The sequence below is a fragment of the Balaenoptera ricei genome, chromosome 8, assembly GCF_028023285.1.
Source record: "Balaenoptera ricei isolate mBalRic1 chromosome 8, mBalRic1.hap2, whole genome shotgun sequence".
Taxonomy (NCBI): Eukaryota; Metazoa; Chordata; class Mammalia; order Artiodactyla; family Balaenopteridae; genus Balaenoptera; species Balaenoptera ricei.
The window spans coordinates 8905099-8922411 of NC_082646.1; the positions used below are offsets into that span (position 1 = coordinate 8905099).

Here is a 17313-nt window from a genome sequence, read left to right on the forward strand (position 1 = left end):
GCTATATGGCCTATAGTTAATCTTTTGCTTCTAACTGTTGGCAATGTCTCCACTTCAATTTACCTATTCCTTACCCAGTGGTGGATGTAAAGAGATACCTTGTTGTTTTATTTGCACTTCTCTGATTAGTAATTGGGTTGAGCATCTCTTCATCTGCTCAGAGGCACTTCAGGCTTTCTCTTCTGTCAATTGTTCTGTATACTTTGCCTATTCTTTCTGTTGATGTTGAAGTTTCTAATATATGCTAGTTAGATATCTTCTTCCAATTTGTTATGTTGCTATTTATTCTTTCCGTGGAGTCCTCTGCTGAACAAAAATGCTAATTTTTGATAGAATCAAATTCACCAGTTTATTTGGCTTTATAGATCATCACCTTTGGAAAACAAACATATTTTCCTGCATTTTCTTCTAATTAGAGAGGCTCTGTAGTGGTAGAGATCTTATCTCTTGCTGGAAAAAGGTCAGGAAATAATAGGTAGACAGTTGAGAATGGTTCTCTCAATATCTACTCTACCCTCCTTCTGGTCAGGTTAAAAAGCTAAAAATTACATATCCCAGTTTCCCTTGTAGCTAGAGCCATGGATGTGAATTAGTTCCCACTAATTAAATGCTTTTGTGTGAGGTTTGGAGGGTGGCTCTCACTCCTTAGTGCATATCAGAATCCCCAGGAGGCCGGTTACAACAGAGATTGCTGGGCCGCATCCAGTAATTCTGTAGGTGTGGAGCAGGAACCCCAAGTGTGCATCTCTAACAAGCTTCCAGGTGATGCTCAATCCCAGGGTTCAGTTGTTTATTTACTAAGCCAAGTGTCCATAGTGAAATGGGGACAACAACAGTACCAATCACTGTGAGGTGCAATTCAAATAATGTACATAAAGCATTTAGAAGCATTGCGTGGCTCAGAGTAAGCCTCCAAAAGCATGGCAGTGGCTGGCATTATTATTATGTTACTAAGGAAGTCACATAAAGGGATCAGGTAGAAGTTCTTGGGCAAGAATAAGTAGGGAGGCGTGGAAGAGAGGAGAGGAAGACGTCTAGATGAGAAAGGCTCTGGATATCACCTCTTGGTGACTCTCAAATCCACCTCTCTCTGCCTTGTGTACTCCCAAGTACAAAAAAGTAGGAACAGGTTGAGTAGTATTTTCTGCATAGAAGGTAATAAAATAGCTAATGACTCTAAAACTCAATGCTCATAGTTTAAATTTTTTTAAATTAATTAATTAATTATTTATTTTACTTTTGGCTGTGTTGGGTCTTCGTTTCTGTGTGAGGGCTTTCTCTAGTTGCGGCAAGGGGGGGCCATTCTTCATCGCGGTGCGTGGGCCTCTCACTATCGTGGCCTCTCTTGTCGCGGAGCACAGGCTCCAGACGCGCAGGCTCAGTAGTTGTGGCTCACGGGCCCAGTTGCTCCGCGGCATGTGGGATCTTCCCAGACCAGGGCTCGAACCCGTGTCCCCTGCATTGACAGGCAGATTCTCAACCACTGCGCCACTAGGGAAGCCCTAAATTTTTTTTAATTGAAGTATAGTTGATTCAAAATATTGTATTAGTTTCAAGTATACAACATTGATTCAATATTTTTATAGTTACTCTATTTAAAGTTATTGTAAAATAATGGCCATATTTCCCTGTGCTTACAATATATCCTTGTTGTTGATTTTATACATATTAGTTTGTTCCTTTTAATTCCCTACCTGTATCTTGTCTGCCCCCGGTCCCCCAGTAACCACTAGTTTGTTCTCTATATCCGAGTCTGTGAAAGTTTAAAATTTACGTTAAATTACAATTAAGATAGTACAGTTTACCAAAGGGCTCAGGATAGAGAAAATGCTTCCCAAATGAGAGAAAACATGAACTTAAAATCAGCTGGCTTCAAACAGAAATGAGAGTAGAGAGAGGGCGGGAAGGAAGAGGGAAGGAGGCAGTCACCCAGCCATGCAGAGATGGGATTGTTTCCCATCACAGGTGGGCTAGGATTCAGAGGGTTTCCCTCTGGTATTCATAACAACTAATTTTTTTAATTGAGAAAGAATAATAACATTTGCTCAAAACAATTTTCCCCTCAGAGTTTTCTTCATGGCAGCTTTTACCTCCTCATTCCTCAAGCTGTAGATTACGGGGTTCAGCATGGGGATCACTGTGGTGTAGAACACGGAGGCCACTTTCTCCCGGGCTGGGGAACTGGCTGTGGAGAGTTTCAAGTACATGAATGCGGTCGTTCCATAGAACATCCCCACTGCAGCAAGGTGGGAGCTGCAGGTGCTGACGGCTTTGGACCTTCCCCCTGTGGTGCTGATGCGGAGGATGCTGGACAAGATGAAGGCGTAGGAAATGAGGACTGTTACGCTGGTGACCACGATGTTGAATCCAGCCAAAACGAAGACTGTCATCTCAATATGATAGCTGCTAGAGCAGGAGAGCTTCATGAGGGCGATGATGTCGCAGAAGTAATGACGGATGAGGAGCTCACAGTAGGGCAGTTTCAACATGAGGCCATCTCTATGGTTGAGCCAATGAGCTCCATGGCATAGACCCCAACCACCAGCAGGGAGCAGAATCGATGTGACATGATGATGTTGTAAAGCAAAGGGCTGCAGATGGCGACATAGCAGTCATAGGCCATGACTGTGAGCATGTAACACTCAGCAACGACAAACACAATAAAGAAGTAGAACTGGGACATGCACCCTGCATAGGAGATGACGTTCTCTTCTGTCACAAAGTTCACCAGCATCTTAGGGGTAATGACAGAGGAGTAGCAGAGATCCACAAGAGACAGGCTGCTGAGGAAGTAGTACATGGAGGCGTGAAGCTGAGCATTTAGACAAATCAGTGTTATCATGCCCAGGTTCCCTATCATGGTGACTGAATAGATCCCAAGGAAGAGGAGGAAGAGGGAGAACTGGAGCTCTGGTCGATTTGTTAAACCCTCAAGAATGAACTCTGTCACTGTAGAGTGATTTTCTCCAGCCATTCTCCTCTGGTTGGGAGCCCTGTGGCACTGGGAGAGAAGAACTCCATGAAAGGCTGCATCTTGCACTGCTTGGTGAAGCTAGTTTTGAGTATCTGGGGCCAGCTGAGTGATCCTGGTATACTTCCTGATGAAGTATCCCTCATCCTGCTGTTTATTTTGGGAGGAAGACCAGACCTTGGGTATTTCAAAGGTCATGGAGATGAGAGGAAAAAGGGGGAAAGATCTGAACCTTTTACCGTTTTCATGTTTCTCAAATATTCTAGAGAGGTGGTTCTTAAAGTGTAGTCCCTGGGCCAGCACCATTGGCATCACTTGAAGATGTTAGAGATGCAAATTGTCAGACCTCACCCAAGACCTACCAACTCAGAAACTGTGGGGATGGGGCCCAGCAATGTTTCCTATTGTCTCCAGTTGATGCTGATGCACACTCTAGTCTGAGAACCTCGATTCTATAAGCAATGAGCAGTATACTCCATATTTTATAGTTGGAGATGCATTTTGATTCAGAAATGAAATTCCCCTGTCATCTATGCAAGTCCTAAATATTCACTGAATGTGAACATATGAATACTTATCTCAAATTGATGCAGTGTCAGGGTGATTTGGTAGTTACAACAGTATCATTGAGTTACAAGTCAATTTCTGTACCTGAAAGATGAAGAAATTAGTGATATCAATCCCTAAGGTGGTTGTAAAATTAATATGGGGAAATGCATATTTAGAAATTTTTTTTCAAGAAGTCATTTCCTATAAAAATGTGAGTTGTCATTAGGGGTCTGGAATTTGTTCTTAGTTTTTTTTTTATCATACTTCAGGCCCTAAGGCAATGGTTCTCAACATTACTCGTATATTATGATCACCTGGAATCATTTAAAAAGTATTGATGTCTACGTTATGCCCACAGAGGTTCTGATGAATTCATCTGTGGTGAAGGCTGGGCCCTGGCACCTAGTATAGTCCAGAGAAAGTGCTCAATAGCTACTTTCACTATTATTATTGTTAGTTCTATTTTCAGATCATAATATCAAACCATGGCTGCATTATCTCTTTAATGACAAAGTACTCAAATTACAGACAAGTCGTAAGAAGCAAGGATTATCATTGCTGAATATGATACCTATAGATATCCCTTCTCTAACATGTATTCCTTAAGCTAAAATCCTAAATTTGCACTATTTTAATTGCTTACTAACTTTTTTATAATGCTCTTCAAAGGTCAATCTCATTAACTCCTCCCAGAAGTTTTGGGTATGTGGATAAATGTATCTGAGTAGAATTTTTATTCCCATGTTCTTACTGAGAAAACTGAAGTGCCAGACACTAAGTGACTCTCCCAAGGCTTCCTAATTATCAAGTATTTGGAACTGAAAGTGCTTTCTTCTGATCATGAGCTCCTTCCCTTGGCCCAAGTGTGTAGCCTTGTAAATCTGCACACCTATAGCTCTAAGCAATGTTGTGGCTGAATGTGCTTTATACTTGATGTGTTAGCCTGTGCATAGCATATAAAAATGAGGAATGCTGTATGTATTATTTTCCTCTTCTCTAGAAAACTGAAGCTCTAAAAGTTAAATTACCCAAAGTCATAAAACTAGCAAGACACAGAACTGGGTCTAAAACCTAGGACTTCTGACCACCAGTCTGTTTTGTTTTCACAAAACTATGCTGCTTTGCTGTAGCTTATTTTATGTGTAGCACTTTATTATTGTTCAGTAAACTTAATTTATTGAATTTTTGGACATAGAGGATAGATTTTATTGCCAATTTCAGTTGCATGCAAAAAATTTACCAAGGCAGTATAAGTGCACTGTAGAAAATCAGAAATACAAATAAGCAAAAATAAAATACCATTTTCTTGCTCCTTGGAGACAGTCATCATGAGTGTCATTTTACATTTTTTCAATGCATATATGTATTTACATGTGTATGAGCATATATGTATTTTTTAAAAAAACATTTTGTAACCTGCTTTTAATGTAAGTACTTTCAAATACACTGTCTCATTTGATTCCTATAATAGTAATAACAGTAGCTAAATTTGTCACCCTGCTCCTCCACCTGTAGACTGACAGAAAAGAATGGCAGGAGGTTGAGGGGCACAAGATGGTAGACTTATGAGAACCCTTCACCCATATATTCTCATTCATAAGGGAAATATGTTTATAAGAATATGTACTTCTCAAGAATACATTCAGTAATATATCATCTGTGAAAATGTTGCTAATGCAGATTTTAAATTAAACTTTTTCTTTTGAGTTAATTGTAGATTCACATGGAGGTACAAGAAATAATACAGAGAGATCCTGTGTACCCTTTATGCAGTTTCCCCAATGGTAACATTTTGCAAAATTATAGTACAATCACATGCGGGATATTGCATGTTGCCATAGATAATCCACTGATTTTATTCAGTTTTCTCCAGTGTTATTTATACTCATTTGTGTGTGTGTCCATTTACTTCAATACAATTTTATCACATGCGTCGATTTGTGTGTCCACCACCACAGTTCAGATAAAAACACATCACCTTCATTTTCTAATTTTCAAAATAATAATTTGGTTTCTTATCCTCCAAAGATGATTAGTTATTTTTCTTTAGTATCTTTATACTCTAATTTAATCATATTTTATGTTTTCCAGTTCACTGCAATTATTATCCTTTTGTTGCTCAAAATTTTTTATCTTTGGCCTGTGGTATTCTCCTCAGTTTGTCTCTTTAGTCTTTTGGACACAGTGCTATTAGCCTCTAATATTAATTACTATCTGATAGGACAAGATGTTCTAAGCTCCTCTCATACATTTCTTTCTTCAGACCAGGAATTAACAATTTCTCCAATTACTTTTAGTGCTGAAATGGCATTTGAAGGCCAAAGATTAGGTGCTATAAGGGTTCATTGCTTCTGGGTTATTGCTTCTAGGTCTTTTGAAAAAGTACTCAAAAATTTGTATTACGTGGTTCTTAATAATTTTACTAGGATATGTTTTCATATTCATTCTTCAGCAGTTTTCTTAGGTGCGATGTTCCTTTTCAATATATCAAATATATATATAAATATATATATTTAACTGGGAAAAATTTCTTGAATTATATTATTTGTTCTGTTCCCTTGCTTTGGTTTTCTCCGTTGTGGCTCCTAATCACCGTAGATAAGATCTTCTTTGCCTTGTGTCTGCATCTGTTACTTCCCATTCATTCTCTTTGTTTATTTTTTCTTCTTCTTTTCATCTGTTTTTCTCACCTTCTAATTACTTAAAGTATTATCTGTTGTGTTTAGTTGCTCTTCTATTACTTCTAATTCAGCTTAATTTCCTAAATCATTTTTTCTTTTATTTCTAGTAATTTCCTGAGTTATTGTGTAATTATTGATTTTTTTCTAATTCTGAGTTTTGTTACACTTTTATACCTTGTATCATTTAAAAATGTGTTTTAGCTCATTTTGATAGAATGTAATAGGATTCATTCATTGTGGGCATGTGCTATGGACTGAATTGTGTTCTTTTCATAAGCCATCCACTGTAAACATTTAAAAACTGGACAAAGTATATAAAATAATTGTTTTTAGACGTTGGACAACAGGTGATGCTGAATTATGATCTAAGATGGAAAAGGAACATATGAGGTGAGTCCTATATTCACCCCGACTCTTTGTCACGAGAGACTTTCTATATCATAGCCCAAAGAAGATATATGCTAACAGAGCACAGCATTTTTTTGTGAGTTGAGAAGAAGCAGACTAGAGTTTTGGGAGGCTGAAGTAGGTGGAATGGGTAGTAAAGTATAGTGAAGCCACAGAGAAAGAACTCCAGGAATTTGTATATGGGTCCTTGTGTCTTTGTCTAAGCTTTGACAAATGCATAAGCTATGCATTTCTAACATAAAACTCGATGAAGCTGGGCAAAGTAAAAATCTTTGGAAAGTTTAAGTTAAATAATTATCAGAGCTTATACAGGACTGTGTGATGTTTGTGTTCCATCCAGCCAGTGAGGAGATCTCCTTGAACACCTGTAGCACTCCCTAGAGAGCCAAGGTTTATGTCTTAACATTAGGGCCAAATTAGTTCTAGAATAAAAGCTATACTTCATATGTACTAACAAAACTTAAATAAACCTCAAAAACACCAAGACAATCTACAAGTAGTTTAACTGGCTGCCAAAACAAACTTTAAAATATTTTAAAGAAACAAAAAACAATTAAGAGAGTCAACAATGTACGGCATCCTATCAAAATTACTAGACATTCAGATAAGCAGGAAAATGTGTAAGAAAAGCAGGAGAAAATATGTATAAATAGAAATATCACATCTGATGAAATTAAGACAAGAATTTTTAAACAGCTATTATTGTTATTCAAGGATGTAAATGAAACTGTGAATATAATGAAAAGAAAAATGGAAGATACAAAAAAGAATGAAATAGTACTTTTAGAGATAAAAAATATGAAATAGAGATTTATTGAATGAACTTAAGAGCAGACTAGACATTGAAGATAAAAGATCAATGATAGAGAAATAGAAACTATTAAAATAAACCACACAGAGGAAAATGAACAAACTCAATAAACTGCAGAATATCCAGTGGTCTAACAATGGTGTAATTAGAGTCCCAGAAGGAAGGGAGGAAACAAAAAACATTTGATGATACAATGGCTAAAACGTTTTGATTGGTGGAGATAGAGATGATAAATGAAGTAAAAAATGTTGAGGATTGTTGAGTTGGGTGTTGGGTACATGGGTGTTTAGCAAACTAGTCTCTTTACTTTGTATATGTTTAAAAATTTTTATATTAAAAGTTTTAACTTAAAATAGATAATAGATCTAAGAGTAAAAGCAAAGACTTTAAAACTTCTAAAAGAAAAACCAAAATTTTCATGATGTTGGTATAGGCTAAGAGATTCTAGACTAAGCACAAAAGCACTCACCATAGAGACAAAAAAAAAAAACAGATGACTGGACGTAAGAATAAAAACTTCTATTCTTTGAAATAGACTAATAAAGAAGTGAAAAGACAAAGACAGCCCGGGGGGAAGATATTCAATATCAAAGGACTTGTATTCAGAACATATAAAGAGCTCTTACAACTCACTAATCAAGAAGACAAACAACTAATTAAAATTGAACCAAAACTTCGAATAGATGCTTCATTAAAGGAGAATTTCAAATAGTCAGGAAACACATGAAAATTTGCTCACTATCATTAAGTATCAGGTAAATGCAAGTTGAAAACACACTGACAGAACACTATGTGCCCACTAGAGATGTTAACCTGACAATATCAAATTTTGTTGAGAATGTAGACAAAGTGAACCTCTCAAACACTGCTGTTGGAAAATAAAATTAAACCACCTCTTTGTCAAATTGTTTGGCAGTTTCTTATAAACTTGTCTATCATCAAACAATTCCACTCTTAAATATTTATCTGAGGTAAATGAAAACATATGTTAAAGAGTTCTGTACGTGAATGCTTAGATCTGCTTTATTCATAATAGTACAAGCTGAAAACAACCAGCTGTCCATCAACAAGTGGGCAAACTAATTTGTGGATATGTTCAGGCAATGGATTATTATTAATCAATAAAAAGAAGTGTACTCCTAATACACACAACAAAATGAAAGAATTCATTGATGAATTCTTGATGGGGCAGGTTTAGGAGGTATCTGCTCGTGCAGAAGAGAAGAGGAACTCAGCTTTGAAGTTGCTGTTTGGACTGACCACAGGACAGACTATTGGAAACATCCAGTAAAGTGACTGGATACCACTTTAGGGGCTTCATAGAAAGATAAGAACTAACGTCACAAGTGTTAAAGTCACCCTTATAGAGGAGGTTGCTGAACAGATGCGTTCACCAAGCACTTAAAGAAGCAAAAGAAGTGCATAGGATGTTGGGAAAGGTGAAACATGAGGGGAGAGGAAACGGAACAAGAGGCAAAATAAGAGCTGCCTTTATTAGACTGCAAACTCCTCCAAGGCATGAACCATGTCTTTTTCTCCCTAAACCTAGAGTTTTAAAATGCTAAATAATGTACAAATTAGAGACTAACTGAACATTAAATAGAATTCTGTCCCATCTGACTCCTGTTTAATGACCTTAATTTTAGTCACTTTCTTAGGAGCTGAGGCCATTTCAAATGAAGACCTATCAGCTACCTTCTTTTCTCTCCATCCAGGCTCTATGGTTCTTCTTGTTGGAATTTATGTGTGTTCTTGTGTTTCTCTGATGTGTAGTGATGAACAACTCACTCAGTGCCATATCAGTGCTATTTGATAATCTACCAAAACTCTGAGACATATATGTAAAGACATTGTATACATGCTTATGTATCAAACATCCACTTACATTATATATTATATATATATATATAATATAAATATATATGTTAAATATGTGCTAGAAGTAACTGAAGCAAAGAAACCAAGAAGAAGAGATAAGCGTTTTGGAAAGGGGAAGGTTCTATACCAAAATGAACATGGTCAAAAATATTTCTTTCTGTACTGTTTCTTGCTTGTGCTGGAGCAAGTCATCAGTAAACTTGACTTTGGAGAAGCAATGGGTGAAATGCATTTAAAGTAAAGTTCTAACAGCAATAGTCTCTGAAGTGACATCAAACAAGAGGAAGTTTCCCTGGTGTTGCATCATACCCATACAGACAAGAAAGCTCTAAGGCTCCTAGAGAAAAGTCAAGTTTTAATGAACCCCTGAGGTCTTCTTTGCCTGTGGGGCCCTAGGGGAGTTTATGACAGTTAATTATTTTTCTCCATTTATAACTTATTTGTAGTGGGATTAAGATGAGGCTTGGGATTCATTAAAGTCACTGTAGGACACAGCAAGATTCTAAGTGTAAATCTACAAACAAAACATCACTATTGTGGAGCACTGACTGAAAATGTCTCACAGCAGTGGATAAGCAAGCAGACACTGATGTGTACACACACATAAAAATAGTGATAGGTGTGGTGATTGTAGTTGGACTTGACAAGGTTTCTGTCTTTGTAGTGTGATTGCATAAACTTCTCATGAGAAGCCCTGATCAAAAGCATAGCTTACCCACTTGTTCACTGAGGCTTGAGTTTCTCTGAACAGATATTTTTTTTCCCCTTTGGTAAAAACATCATAAATGACCTATGAAAGGATTTTGGGTATAGGTGACCATGCACCAACTCAGTTAGTCTGTGTACAGAGGAGTTTATCAGATCCCTTTCTGTGAGCTGATTTGAAAAGGGAATTTGAAGCAGCTGGTGCTGGCTGCTTAAAGACCAGAAATGTGTATGGACAGTGACCTTCACTGTGTGACCTGTGATTTTATAAAAATCTCAGAAAGGTCTTCTGGTCTCTTTAACTTGTCACTATGTACAAAACTCCCTACATTAGAGCCAGTGCTTTCAGTGAAGCTATATATCTGAAGCACCAGACAATACTGCATTGGTCCAGGTCCATTAGAATAGCTGATATATTAAGAGCACACCGCAGTCTTTCAAGTCTTTGCTCAAATGTCACCTTCACCTACCATCCTCTTTAAACTTACAACCCACATGCCTTGCTTTGTTTTTTATAGCTCCTATTACCTTCTAAAGTGTTACATGGGTTACTTATTTATTTATTGTCTGTCTCCCCCCCTACTAGAGTAAAAGCTCAATGACTTTTGTTTTGTGCTTTATTTGCAGTTTCTAGAACAGTGCCAGACATAGTTTCTTAATTAATATTTGTTGAATGAATCAATGAATTTCACTCTCTTATTCAAAGATTGTTAGACGTTACTCATTGGCTGATAATTGTGTTTAGGCTTAGCATTCTAAATTCTCCTTTGTGTGTTCCTGGTGCACTTTTCCAGACTAATTTCTTATTTCTTTTCAAGATTCACCCAGGTATTGCATGCATCAATAATCTGTTCTTTTTTATTGCTGAGTTGTATTCAGTTGTATGACTATACCATGGCTTATTTATCTATTTTCCTGTTGATCCTTATTTGGATCATTTCCCAATAAGGGAAATGTTTTTGGCTGTTATGAATAAAGCTGTTATGAACATTTGTGTGTGAGATATTTTGTGGACCTATGCAGTGATGTTTTTGGATATATGACTGGGAGTGGAATTGCCGGGTCACAGGGTAGGTGTGTGTTTTACTTTATCAGATACTGCCAATTTTACAAATAAGTGTACAATTTTACATCCCCACTAGCAATATAAGGGAATGTTATTTGTTCCACATTCTTGCCAGCACTTGGTATTGTCAGTCTTTTAAATTTTAGCTTATTGTGGTTTTAATTTGCATTTCTCTAAGAAGTAAACCTTTGAGCAACTTTCCATATGCTTATTCTCCATTTGAATATCTTCTAACATATCTATTTAAGTCTTTCTCCCATCAAAAAAATTTTTTTAGTCTTTTATTAATTTATTTGTAGGAGTTTTTTATATAGTATAAATATAAGTCCTTTGACAGATACATATATTGTGAATATTTTCTCTCTGTCTGTGGTTCGCCTTCATACTTTCTTAATGATGTATTTCAAAGAACAGAAGTTTTAAATATTGATCAAATCAAATTTACGCTATTTTTCTTTTATGGTTAGTAACTTTTTTTTAACATCTTTATTGGAGTATAATTGTTTTACAATGGTGTGTTAGTTTCTGCTGTATCACAAAGTGAATCAGCTATACATATACATATATCCCCATTTCCCCTCTCTTGTGTCTCCCTCCCACTCTCCCTATCCCACCCCTCTAGGTGGACACAAAGCACCGAGCTGATCTCCCTGTGCTATGAGGCTGCTTCCCACTAGCTATCTATTTACATTTGGTAGTATATATATGTCCATGCCACTCTCCCACTTTGTCTCAGCTTACCCTTCCCCCTCCCCATGTCCTCAAGTCCATTCTCTACGTCTGCATCTTTATTCCTGTCCTGCCCCTAGGTTATTCAGAACCTTTTTTTTTTTTTTTTTAGATCCCATATATATTTGTTAGCATATGGTATTTATTTTTCTCTTTCTGACTTACTTCACTCTGTATGACAGATTCTAGGTCCATCCACCTCACTACAAATAACTCAGTTTCTTTTTATGGCTGAGTAATATTCCATTGTATATATGTGCCACATCTTCTTTATCCATTCATCTGTCAATTGACACTTAGGTTGCTTCCATGTCCTGGTTATTGTAAATAGTGCTTGCAACAAACATTGTGGTACCTGACTCTTTTTGAATTATGGTTTTCTCAGGGTATATGCCCAGTAGTGGGATTGCTAGGTTATATGGTAGTTTTAGTTTTAGATTTTTAGGAACCTCCATAGTGGCTGTATCAGTTTACATTCCCATTAACAGTGCAAGAGGGTTCCCTTTTCTCCACACCCTCTCCAGCATTTATTGTTTGTAGACTTTTTGATGATGGCCATTCTGACCGGTGTGAGGTGATACTTCATTGTAGTTTTGATTTGCATTTCTCTAATGATTAGTGATGTTGAGCATCCTTTCATGTGTTTGTTGGCAATCTGTATGTCTTCTCTGGAGAAATGTCTATTTAGGTCTTCTGTCCATTTTTGGATTGGGTTGTTTGTTTTTTTGATATTGAGCTGCATGAGCTGCTTGTATATTATGGAGATTAATCCTTTGTCAGTTGCTTTGTTTGCAAATATTTTCTCCCATTCTGAGGGTTGTCTTTTTGTCTTGTTTATGGTTTGCTGTGCAAAAGCTTTTAAGTTTCATTAGGTCCCATTTGTTTATTTTTGTTTTTATTTCCATTTCTCTAGGAGGTGGGTCAAAAAGGATCTAGCTGTGATTTATGTCATAGGGTGTTCTGCTTATGTTTTCCTCTAAGAGTTTTACAGTGACTGGCCTTACATTTAGGTCTTTAATCCAATTTGAGTTTATTTTTGTGTATGGTATTAGGGAGAGTGCTAACTTCATTCTTTTACATGTAGCTGTCTAGTTTTCCCAGCACCACTTATTGAAAAGCGTGTCTTTTCTCTGCTGTATATTTTTGTTGCCTCCTTTGTCATAGAGTAGGTGACCTTAGGTGCATGGGTTTATCTCTGGGCTTTCTATCCTGTTCCATTGATCTATATTTCTGTTTCTGTGCCAGTACAATACTGTCTTGATTACCGTAGCTTTGTAGTATAGTCTGAAGTCAGGGAGCCTGATTCCTCCAGCTCCGTTTTTTTCCCTCAAGACTGCTTTGGCTATTCGGGGTCTTTTGTGTCTCCATACAAATTTTAAGATGTTTTGTTCTAGTTCCGTAAAAAATGCCATTGGTAATTTGATAGGGATTGCATTGAATCTGTAGATTGCTTTGGGTAGGATAGTCATTTTCACAATATTGATTCTTCCAATCCAAGAACATGGTATATCTCTCCATCTGTTGGTATCATCTTTAATTTCTTTCATCAGTGTCTTATAGTTTTCTGCATACAGGTCTTTTGTCACCCTAGGTATTTTATTCCTTTTGTTGCAATGGTAAATGGGAGTGTTTCCTTAATTTCACCTTCAGATTTTTCATCATTAGTATATAGGAATGCAAGAGATTTCTGTGCATTAATTTTGTATCCTGCTACTTTACCAAATTCATTGATTAGCTCTAGGAGTTTTCTGGTAGCATCTTTAGGATTCTCTATGTATAGTATCATGTCATCTGCAAACAGTGACAGTTTTACTTCTTCTTTACTGATTTGGATTCCTTTTATATCTTTTTCTTCTCTGATTGCTGTAGCTAAAACTTCCAAAACTATGTTGAATAATAGTGGTGAGAGTGGTCAACCTTGTCTTGTTCCTGATCTTAGAGGAAATGGTTTCAGTTTTTCACCACTGAGGACGCTGCGGGTTTGTCATATATGGCCTTTATCATGCTGAGGTAAGTTCCCTCTAGGCCTACTTTCTGGAGGGTTTTTATCATAAATGGGTGTTGAATTTTGTTGAAAGCTTTTTCTGCATCTATTGAGATGATCATCTGGTTTTTCTCCTTCAATTTGTTAATATGGTGTATCACGTTGATTGATTTGCGTATATTGAAGAATCCTTGCATTCCTGGGATAAACCCCACTTGATCATGGTGTATGATCCTTTTAATGTGCTGTTGGATTCTGTTTGCTAGTATTTTGTTGAGGGTTTTTGCATCTATGTTCATCAGTGATATTGCCCTGTAGTTTTCTTTCTTTGTGACATCTTTGTCTGGTTTTGGTATCGGGGTGATAGTGGCCTCGTAGAATGAGTTTGGGAGTGTTCCTCCCTCTGCTATATTTTGGAAGAGTTTGAGAAGGATAGGTGTTAGCTCTTCTCTAAAGGTTTAATAGAATTCACCTGCGAAGCCATCTGGTCCTAGGATTTTGTTTGTTGGAAGTTTTTTAATCACAGTCTCAATTTCATTGCTTGTGATTGGTCTGTTCATATTTTCTATTTCTTCCTGGTTCAGTCTCAGAAGGTTGTGCTTTTCTAAGAATTTGTCCATTTCTTCCAGGTTGTCCATTTTATTGGCATATAGTTGCTTGTAGTAATCTCTCATGATCCTTTGTATTTCTGCAGTGTCAGTTGTTACTTCTCCTTTTTCATTTCTAATTCTATTGATTTGAGTCTTTTCCCTTTTTTTCTTGATGAGTCTGGCTAATGGTTGATCAATTTTTTTTATCTTCTCAAAGAACCAGCTTTTAGTTTCATTGATTTTTGCTATTGTTTCCTTCATTTCTTTTTCATTTATTTCTGATCTGATCTTAACGATTTCTTTCCTTCTGCTAACTTTGGGGTTCTTTTGTTCTTCTTTTGCTAATTGCTTTAGGTGTAATGTTAGGTGGTTTATTTGAGATGTTTCTTGTTTCTTGAGGTAGGATTGTATTGCTATAATCTTCCCTCTTAGAACTGCTTTTGCTGCATCCCATAGGTTTTGGGTCATTGTGTTTTCATTGTCATTTGTTTCTAGGTATTTTTTCATTTTCTCTTTGATTTCTTCAGTGATCTCTTGGTTATTTAGTAGTGTATTGTTTAGCCTCCATGTGTTTGTATTTTTTACAGTTTTTTTCCTGTAATTGATATCTGGTCTTATCGCATTGTGCTCGGAAAACATACTTGATACGATTTCAGTTTTACCAAGGCTTGATTTGTGACCCAAGATATGATCTATCCTGGAGAATGTTCCATGAGCACTTGAGAAGAAAGTGTATTCTGTTGTTTTTGGATGGAATGTCCTATAAATATCAATTAAGTCCATCTTATTTAATGTGTCATTTAAAGCTTGTGTTTCCTTATTTATTTTCATTTTGGATGATCTGTCCATTGGTGAAAGTGGGGTGTTAAAAGTCCCCTACTATGATTGTGTTACTCTCGATTTCTCCTTTTATGGCTGTTAGTATTTGCCTTTTATGTATTAAGGTGCTCCTATGTTGGGTGCATATATATTTACAATTGTTATATCTTCTTCTTGGATTGATCCCTTGATCTTTATGTAGTGTCCTTGTCTCTTGTAGTAGTCTTTATTTTAAAGTCTATTTTGTCTGATATGAGAATTGCTACTCCAGCTTTCTTTTGATTTCCATTTGCATGGAATATCTTTTTCCATCCCCTCACTTTCAGTCTGTATGTGTCCCTAGGTCTGAAGTGGGTCTCTTGTAGACAGCATATACGGGTCTTGTTTTAGTATCCTTTCAGCCAGTCTATGTCTTTTAGTTGGAGCATTTAATCCATTTACATTTAAGGTAACTATCAATATGTATGTTCCTATTACCATTTTCTTAATTGTTTTGGGTTTGTTATTGTAGGTCTTTTCCTTCTCTTGTGTTTCCTGCCTAGAGAAGTTCCTTTAGCATTTGTTGTAAAGCTGGTTTGGTGGTGCTGAATTCTCTTAGCTTTTGCTTGTCTGTAAAGGTTTTAACTTCTCCATCAAATCTGAATGAGATCCTTGCTGGGTAGAGTAATTTTGGTTGTAGGTTTTTCCCTTTCATCACTTTAAATATGTCCTGCCACTCCCTACTGGCTTGCAGAGTTTCTGCTGAAATATCAGCAGTTAACCTTATGGGGATTCCCTTGTATGTTATTTGTTGTTTTCCCCTTGCTGCTTTCAATATTTTTTCTTTGTATTTAATTTTTGATAGTTTGATTAATATGTGTCTTAGCGTGTTTCTCCTTGGATTTATCCTGTATGGGACTCTCTGAGCTTCCTGGACTTGATTGACTATTTCCTTTCCCATATTAGGGAAATTTTCAACTATAATCTCTTCAAATATTTTCTCAGTCTCTTTCTTTTTCTCTTCTTTTTCTGGGACCCCTATAATTTGAATGTTGGTACGTTTATTGTTTTCCCAGAGGTCTCTGAGACTGTCAATTCTTTTCATGCTTTTTTCTTTATTCTGCTCTGTGGTAGTTATATCCACTATTTTATCTTCCAGGTCACTTATCCCTTCTGCTGCTTCAGTTATTCTGCGATTGATTCCTTCTAGAGAATTTTAAATTTCATTTCTTGTGTTGTTCATCATTGTTTGTTTGCTCTTTAGTTCTTCTAGGTCCTTGTTAAACGTTTCTTGTATTTTCTCCATTCTATTCCCAAGATTTTGGATCACCTTTACTGTCATTACTCTGAATTCTTTTTCAGGTAGACTGCCTATTTCCTCTTCATTTGTTTGGTCTGGTGGGTTTTTACCTTGCTCCTTTATCTGCTGTGTATTTCTCTGTCTTCTTATTTTGCTTAACTTACTGTGTTTGGGGTCTCCTTTTCACAGGCTGCAGGTTCGTAGTTCCTGTTGTTTTTGGTGTCTTCCCCCAGTGGGTAAGGTTGGTTCAGTGGGTTGTGCAGGCTTCCTGGTGGAGTGGACTGGTGCCTGTGTTCTGATGGATGAGGCTGGATCTTGTCTTTCTGGTAGGCAGGACCATGTCTGGTGGTGTGTTTTGGGGTGTCTGTGAACTTCTTATGATTTTAGGCAGCCTCTCTGCTAATGGATGGGGTTGTGTTCCTGTCTTGCTAGTTGTTTGGCATGGGGTGTCCAGCACTGGAGCTTGCTGGTTATTGAGTGGAGCTGGGTCTTAGCATTGAGACAGAGATCCCTGGGAGAGCTCTTGCTGATTGATATTACAAGGGGCCAGGAGTTCTCTGTTCGACCAATGTACTGAACTCGGCTTTCCCACTTCAGAGGCTCAGGCCTGACACCCAGCCAGAGCAACAAGACCCTGTTGGCCACACGACCATGTACGCAGGGAGTTTCTTGCCTTTTGGGAAGTCTGAGGTCTTCTGCCAGCATTCAGTAGGTGTTCTGTAGGAGTTGTTCCACATGTAGATGTATTTTTGATGTATTTGTGAGGAAGAAGTTGATCTCCATGTCTTACTCCTCCACTATCTTGAAGGTCCTCTATGGTTAGTAACTTTTAAGAAATTCTTC

The 17313-nt window shown here is 37.1% G+C and overlaps 1 protein-coding gene across 1 annotated transcript; it reads right to left on the reverse strand.

The window, feature by feature from the left end:
* Positions 1-2045: 2045 nt before the first annotated feature.
* Positions 2046-2980, reverse strand: LOC132369571 (olfactory receptor 8A1-like). Its single transcript, XM_059929260.1, is given in 2 exon segments — positions 2046-2497; positions 2500-2980. Coding segments are annotated over 2 exon segments (927 nt in total). The 5' UTR covers positions 2975-2980.
* Between the last annotated feature and the right edge of the window lie 14333 nt (positions 2981-17313).